General features: G+C 49.4%; 1 protein-coding gene across 5 annotated transcripts in view; it reads left to right on the plus strand.

Moving 5' to 3' along the window:
* The window catches only part of AK1 (adenylate kinase 1), a 122,972-nt gene extending 122,006 nt beyond the window's left edge, over positions 1–966 (plus strand). For all 5 annotated transcript variants that reach the window (XM_075324302.1, XM_075324301.1, XM_075324297.1 and 2 more), the window contains one exon: positions 800–966. In XM_075324302.1, the coding sequence (XP_075180417.1) occupies positions 800–868 (69 nt within the window). In that variant the 3' untranslated portion in view covers positions 869–966. The remainder of the gene's footprint in view (positions 1–799) is intronic.
* The last annotated feature ends 7,509 nt before the right edge of the window (positions 967–8,475 follow it).

Below are 8,475 nucleotides of genomic sequence, written 5' to 3' on the forward strand. Positions count from 1 at the left end.
GTCTGTCTTTCTATCTCTTTCCCTGTCTGTCTCTTTCCCTGTCTCTTTGTCTGTGTCTGTCTCTTTGTCTGTCTCTTTGTCTGTCTGTCTCTGCCGGTCTCTGTCTGTCTGTATCTTTCCCTGTCTGTCGGTCTGTGTCTGTCTGTCTCTTTCCCTGTCACGGTCTGTCTCTTTACTTGTCTGTCTCTTTCCTTGTCTGTCTCTTTCCCTTTCTGTCTCTTTCTCTGTCTGTCTTTTTCCCTGTCTGTCTGTGTCTTTGTCTGTCTTTTTGTCAGTCTCTGTCTGTGTCTGTCTGTCTCTGTCCCCCTGTTTGTCTCTTTCCCTGGCTGCATTGTAACACGCCAACATTCTTCTGAAGTTCTGGCTGCATTGTGGCTGCCAGCTCCATTGACTTTAATGGAGGCAGGGTTTTTGGCGAATAACTGAAGCGTGGGGTCAAAATTTCCCCTCAAAACATAGTCTATGACGTTCCCTGAGTCACATGGGGCGTCTGTGCAAAATTACGTGATTGTACATGCGACGGTGTGAATTGCTTTAGCGGACATACACACACATACATACATACATACACTCAGCTTTATATAATAGGTGTGACCCTATTCTCTCACACTAGGTACTGGTGCTATCTGCGAAAAATACGTATTGCTGAAAAATGGACGCCTGTATGATCCCTAACAGATATTTTTTTTAAAAAAAAATGGCGGCTGTACTTATCGATTAGGTTTATCCTTTTTAAGGTGAATGTAATTATGCTTCAAAGATATACGCATAGACCTTCATGTATTGTATCTCTCAACAGATGAACGCAGAAGGATCCGTGGACGATGTCTTCAAACAAGTCAGCGTAGCCCTTGACGCCCTTAAATAAACAGCGAAGCCGAACAAAAAAAAAAAACCAAAAACAAAAAATGCCTTATTCGTCTCTGTCCACGACATTCTTTTGCCTTATTTTCTGACACCACCCCCCCCAAAAAAATAGAGATCACACTTACACAAACAGAACAAATTTGGCACGGAGCGTCTGAACATTCAGGTCAATGTCGCTCCGTCGGCCTCACACGTCATATAATTCTGTCCAGAGACTTGAAAGAATTTGCCCTTCTTCCCGTAGGAAGGTGCGATCTTCAACCCCGATCCCCTTCTGTCTGTCCGTAGATTGTTGATATCCTCACTCTCTTCCTGTTTTCCTGAGCAGTAAACGACTTCAAGGAAACATATGAGGTCCCTTGACTTGACTCCTGTTTTTCATATTTTTCTTTTTTTACCCCCCCCCCCCAAGTTTTCCACTCTTCTCCGGCTGGAGACATTCCTTTCGAGAACAGGAAAGGCTTGTTTGAAAAAAAATGCGTCACCTCGGTGGTGGCTCAACATGACTGCCGGTTCGCGCGCGTGGCCTCGGTCAATGTGACACTATCATAGGAGCCTCAGTGATGGGGGGGGGGGGTTAATCGGAACGTAGAGGCTATTTCCTCTTGGAAGCCTTCGATCTCCTTGCAGAAAGCTGTAAAGTCACCTTTGACATTGATACGAAGGAACGGGCTAGAGAGAGGAAGACCAGGAGACCGGATACCACATTGTCTTCTGGGAGGTGTCCAACATGAAATGAGGCATTTGTCGCATATTATTTCAGCAGAAAGTGATACTAAGTAACTAGAACATAATTCCAATGGAATGTGGACGCAGGAAAAGATACTTAACCTCTCGAGGTCGCGGATTGTTGTTTTTGGTGAATTTAGCTCATATTCATTTGTGAGTTGCTCATACCTTAAGGCTTAATCCAAGAGTCTGTATTCACTAGTAGCTTTGCCCTTCAGGTCACCCTCCCTCATATATGCCAGGAAAGGAGAAAACATTGTAGACTTAAGAAGCCAAGGAGTGAAAGCTATGAGCCAATAGGAAATAACACCAAAAAATGCAACTGATCAAATAGTGTAGGCTAAAGGCCCCGTTACACGCAACGACATCGCTAACGAGATGTCGTTGGGGGTCACGGAATTCGTGACGCACATCCGTTCTCGTTAGCGACGTTGTTGCGTGTGACACCCCCGAACGACCGCTAACGATCACAAATACTCACCTTATCGTTGATCGTTGATCCCAAATATCGTTGATGGTGCTGGACGCAGGTTGTTCGTCGCTCCTGAGGGAGCACACATCGCTACGTGTGACACCGCAGGAACGACGAACAACACCTTACCTGCGTCCTCCGGCAACGAGGTGGGCGTCACTTTCTTTCGGCTGCTCTCCGCCCCTCCGCTTCTATTGGACGGCTGCCGTGTGACGTCGCTGTGACGCAAAGGAGGCGGTTCGCCGGTCACAGCGACGTCACTAGGCAGGTAAGTCCGTGTGACGGGGACTAAAGATATTGTGCGCCACGGGCAGCGATTTGCCCGTGACTCACAACCAACGGGGGCGGGTGCTTTCACGAGTGATATCGCTAGCGATGTCGCTGCGTGTAAAGCTCCCTTAAGGGCTCATTCATCACGGTGCGGCCACGGGTTTCCTGCCCCAAAATCGGCGGCCTCATACATTTCTAAATAATATCACACATCATTGTGAAAAATAATAAAGGACAAAAGTGAGTACACCCCTCACATTTTCATACATCCCTCAACACTGAAGATCTGACCCTGTGATACAATGTACAGTGTCAGTGCGCAGCTTGTATAACAGTGTAAATTTGGTGTCCTCTAAATAACTCAACACACAGCCATTACTGTCTAAACCACTGACAAGAAAAGTGAGTACACCCCTAAGTGAAAAATCACCAAATTGTGCTCACTATTATTTTAAAGCACGGCCTTAACTCTCTTGGGCATGAAGGTCACTAGAGCTTCACAGGAGCCGCTGGATCCTCTTCCATCCTCCATGACGACATTACGGAGCTGGTGGATGTTACAGACCTTGCGCTCCTCCACCTTCCATTTGAGGAGGCCCCACAGATGCTCCATAGGGTTTAGGTCTGGAGATGCTCGGCTGGTCCAGCACCTTTACCCTCAGTTTCTCTAGCGACGTAGTGGTGGTATTGGAGGTGTTTGGGGGTCGTTATCATGTTGGAATATGAAGGGAGGGGAACAAACTCTGCTTCAGTATGTCACAGGACATGTCGACATTTATGGTGCCCTCAATGAACTGTAGCCCCCCACAGCCGGCATCACTCATGCAGCCCCAAATCATGACCCTCCACCACCATGCCTGACTGTAGGCAGGACACACTTGTTTTTGTCCTCTTCACCTGGAGCCGCCACAGACGCTTGACACCATCTTGACCAAATAAGTTACTCTTAGTCTCATAAGACCACAGGACGGCTGCAGTAATCCATGTCCTTAGTCTACTTGTCTTCAGCAAACTGTTTTCAGCTTTCCTGTGTATCATCTTTAGAAGAGGCTTCTTTCTGGGACAACGGCCATGCGGGGGGAGGGAATGCAGTGGGCGGCATATGTTGTGAGCGGTGACGGGTAAATCCCCCACCCCTGTAACCTCTGCAGTGGGCGGCATATGGTGTGAGCAGTGACAGGTGAACCTCCCACCCCTGTAACCTCTGCAGTGTGCGGTGTATGGTCTGAGCAGTGACAGGTGGACCCCCCACCCCTGCAACCTCTGCAGTGTGCGGTGTATGGTTTGAACACTGACAGGTGGACCACCACCCCTGTAACCTCTGCAGTGTGCGGTGTATGTTTTGAGCACTGACAGGTACCCCTGTAACCTCCGCAGCAATGTTGGCAGCACTCATAAAGGTATTCTCAAAAGACGACTTCTAAATATGACACTGAGCACGTGCTCTCAGCTTCTGTGTGTGACCATGGCGAGACCTGTTCTGAGTTGTCTTGTTATACCGCTGTATGATGTTGGCCACTGTGCTGCAGCTCAGTGTCAGGGTGCTGACAATATTCTTATAGCCTTGGCCATCTTTATGTAGAGCAAAAATTATTTTTTTCAGATCCTCAGAGAATTCTTTGCCATGGGGAGCCATGCTGAGCTTCCAGTGACCAGTATGAGAGAGTGTGTGAGAGATAACACCAAATGTAACACCGGGGAGGAAAAATAGGTAATTGGGCACAATTTGGGGGTGTACTCACTTTTGTTGCCAGCGGTTTAGACATTAATGGCTGTGTGTGGAGTTATTTAGAGGGCACTAAATTTACACTGTTATACCAGCTGCACACTGACACTGTACATTGTATCACAGGGTCAGATCTGCAGTGCTGTTCCAGGAAAAGATATAATAAAATATTTACGAAAAATTTAAGGGGTGTACTCACTTTCGTGATATGCTGGTATTTTTACATAATACATATGGGACAAGATAGATGGTAAATATGACTTCTGGAAGTTTAGCTGCTGAGACTCCACTGGTCCCGAGAACAAGGGGTCCGTCCGTGAGAATTTGTGACCACTTCCTTGCCTTCTGGAGTGGTGGTCGCACACGATCACGATCCTCGATTCACCCAGGGTTCCTTGTAAACATCTTTCCTGTGGATAAGAACGTATCAATAGTTTGAGATCACCTCTGTAAGAATGATGGTAATGAGGTATAAGATTTACCTTGGCCAAATATTGGACCACACAAAAATGAAGGAAACCGGAAGAGATGAGATGCTTTGCTGAATCCAATGGGCTCCAAGAAGTTTACTCCTCACTGCTAAGTTAATACTGTACTTCGATTTTTGGAAGCAACGTCCATCAGCACTACAAGACTCATAAGTATTTCAGTTGATACAAGTATTGTGGCTATACTATATGTACTGTACATCCATACTAGAAGCCAATCTCCAATTGTATATGGAGACTGATGTGTTTTAAAGAAAAAAAAAATTAGCGATACTCAAAGTATTGAGGCAGATCAGAAGAATGTTGATTGAACCCTCTGATTTTCGGGCGGGCACACTGGACACCTAATGTGTATGGGATCTTCTCAGGCGGCAGAAAGTGGAACATGCTAACACTACAGACTTTATATATATATGATATGTGAAAGCCTCATCCTCAGCAGAAAACATTTCCTCTTAAATGCAGATGTTTGCAGGTCATGGCTAGTGAGTGGGCTGGCTCATCATTCTATTAATATGCATGGGAGTGATTACAGCCACTCACACTATAGTGAGGGAGAATAAAACTTTGTTTCATGTAGCTGCTGATCCGGCAATCAGGCTCCACAGGGGCTTCTACTTTATACGCTATTCATATGGCAGATTATCTCTGTATTTGTATACTAGTTACGAGTACCGAGCACCTGAGCATGGTAGTGCCCGCTCATCACTAGTTACGAGTACAGAGCACCCGAGCATGGTAGTGCCCGCTCATCACTAGTTACCAGTACTGATTACCCGAGCATGGTAGTGCCCGCTCATCACTAGTTACCAGTACTGAGCACCTGAGCATGGTAGTGCCCGCTCATCACTAGTTACGAGTACAGAGCACCCGAGCATGGTAGTGCCCGCTCATCACTAGTTACCAGTACTGATCACCCGAGCATGGTAGTGCCCGCTCATCACTAGTTACCAGTACTGAGCACCCGAGCATGGTAGTGCCCGCTCATCACTAGTTACCAGTACTGAGCACCCGAGCATGGTAGTGCCCGCTCATCACTAGTTACGAGTACTGAACACCCGAGCATGGTAGTGCCCACTCATCACTAGTTACGAGTACCGAGCACCTGAGCATGGTAGTGCCCGCTCATCACTAGTTACCAGTACTGAGCACCCGAGCATGGTAGTGCCCGCTCATCACTTGTTACGAGTACCGAGCACCCGAGCATGGTAGTGCCCACTCATCACTAGTTACGAGTACCGAGCACCTGAGCATGGTAGTGCCCGCTCATCACTAGTTACAGGTACCGAGCACCTGAGCATGGTAGTGCCCGCTCATCACTAGTTAAGAGTACAGAGCACCCGAGCATGGTAGTGCCCGCTCATCACTAGTTACTAGTACCGAGCACCCGAGCATGGTAGTGCCCGCTCATCACTAGTTACGAGTACCGAGCACCTGAGCATGGTAGTGCCCGCTCATCACTAGTTACGAGTACAGAGCACCCGAGCATGGTAGTGCCCGCTCATCACTAGTTACGAGCACCCGAGCATGGTAGTGCCCGCTGTGAGGTAGCGTGGTCGGCTGCGCAGCAGAAGACACGGGATCCAGGCATCAAGGTTCACAGCATCCGGTTTAATAGTCAAACGAAAGTCCATAACAGTACACATGTGCCTCTCCGGCAGAGAACTCAGGGAGTTGTGTTCACTCCCTCACACACTAAGTTCACCACGCCCATCTTTCTGTTTCCTTTTAACCCTGTAGGGAAACAGCATTAACCCCGGAGTGGAGTTATTTTCTATCATGGAGTGAGCACAACCGGGGCGAGACGTACCGGCAGTCATAGATAACCCCGGTCACAGTCTCACATACCCCCCCCCCTCAGTTCAAGCGAGCGGGGTTGAACTCCCGCCATCAAACACGGGCCGCGGGACAAGGCATCGGCGTTGCCCTGCAACCTACCGGCCCGGTGTTCAACCGTAAACCGGAAGTTCTGCAGAGAAAGGAACCACCGGGTAACCCGGGCATTCCGTTCCTTGGCGGACCTCATACAGACCAGTGGAGAGTGATCCGTCACCAAGCGAAACCGCCGACCCAGCAGGTAATAGCGTAGGGACTCCAAGGCCCACTTGATCGCCAGGCACTCCTTCTCCACTACGCTATAATTCCGCTCGGGAGGGGTGAGCTTCCTACTTAAGAAGGTGACGGGGTGTTCCTCCCCCTGAACCACCTGAGACAGCACTGCCCCCAGGCCGACCTCCGAGGCGTCAGTCTGTACTATGAACTCCTTCTGGAAATCAGGGTTTACAAGAACGGGCTGTCCGCACAGAACCCCCTTCAGGGCCCGGAAGGAGTCCTCGGCCTGCGGAGTCCAGCGCACCATGACGGACTTCTTGCCTTTGAGAAGGTCCGTCAAGGGGGCTGATAGTCCCGCAAAATCTTTTACAAACCTCCTGTAGTACCCCACGATACCCAGGAAGGCCCTAACCTGCTTCGTGGTCAGGGGTCTAGGCCACTTCTCGATCGCCTCAACCTTGTTAATTTGGGGCTTAATCACTCCTTGGCCTATCACGTAGCCCAAGTAGCGGGCTTCCGTGAGTCCCAACGCACATTTCTTGGGATTGGCTGTCAATCCGGCTGTTCGAAGCGCGTCCACCACCGCTTGTACCTGTTCCAAGTGGGTCTGCCACTCGGAGCTGTAAATGATGATGTCATCAAGGTACGCTGATGCATATGCCTGGTGGGGTTCCAGCACCAAGTCCATCAACCTCTGGAACGTGGCCGGAGCGCCATGTAACCCAAAAGGCAAGACAACATAGTGGAAGAGACCCTCCGGCGTAACAAAGGCGGTTTTCTCCTTGGCGGACTCCGTCAGTGGCACCTGCCAGTACCCCTTGGTCAGGTCGAGCGTGGTAAAATATCGCGCCTGTCCCAGCCTATCAATCAGCTCATCCACCCGGGGCATGGGGTAGAGATCGAACTTGGATATTTCGTTCAATTTCCTAAAGTCATTGCAGAATCTTAAGGAGCCATCGGGTTTTGGTATTAGGACAATGGGACTAGCCCATTCACTCCGGGATTTTTCGATGACCCCCAGGCGTAGCATTGTCTTCACTTCCTCTGATATGGCTTGTCTTCGAGCCTCCGGTACGCGGTATGACTTCAGGCGAACCTTCAGGTGGGGCTCGGTGACAATGTCATGTCGTATCAGACTGGTCCTACCCGGCAACTCGGAGAAGACATCGGGGTTCTGCTGAACCAGCCGTCTGGCCTCTCGCCTCTGTTGCTTGGTGAGGGCTTCTCCAATCCTTACTTCCGGTTCGTCCTCTCCGGAGGTTGCTGGAGCCGGGTTTGAACGACCCGAAGAGGAGGGAGATGGGGAAAAATCAACCATCAGGCTTTCCCGTTCCTGCCACGGTTTTAATAGGTTGACATGGTATATTTGTTCAGGTTTCCGCCTACCGGGCTGCAATACTTTATAGTTGACCACCCCGACTCTTTCCTTTATCTTGTAGGGGCCTTGCCACTGAGCCAGGAATTTACTCTCCGCCGTGGGGATCAATACCAACACCCGATCCCCGGGTTTAAAGGTCCGCACGGTGGCTTGTCTATTGTAGCGGCCGCTTTGCGCGGCCTGAGCCTCCTGTAAATGCTCCTTCACAATTGGCATGACCGCGCTTATGCGGTTCTGCATTCCTAAAATGTGTTCAATCACATTTTTATGGGGGGTGGGCTCTTGCTCCCATGTTTCCTTTGCCAGGTCCAACAATCCCCGGGGATGTCGCCCGTATAACAACTCAAAAGGCGAAAACCCCGTGGATGCCTGTGGCACCTCTCGTATGGCAAACATCAAATAGGGAAGCATCATATCCCAGTCTTTCCCGTCTTTGGAGATCACCCTTTTTAGCATGGTTTTCAGGGTTTTATTGAATCGTTCTACTAACCCA

This window comes from Anomaloglossus baeobatrachus, chromosome 9 (assembly GCF_048569485.1).
Source record: "Anomaloglossus baeobatrachus isolate aAnoBae1 chromosome 9, aAnoBae1.hap1, whole genome shotgun sequence".
NCBI lineage: Eukaryota > Metazoa > Chordata > Amphibia > Anura > Aromobatidae > Anomaloglossus > Anomaloglossus baeobatrachus.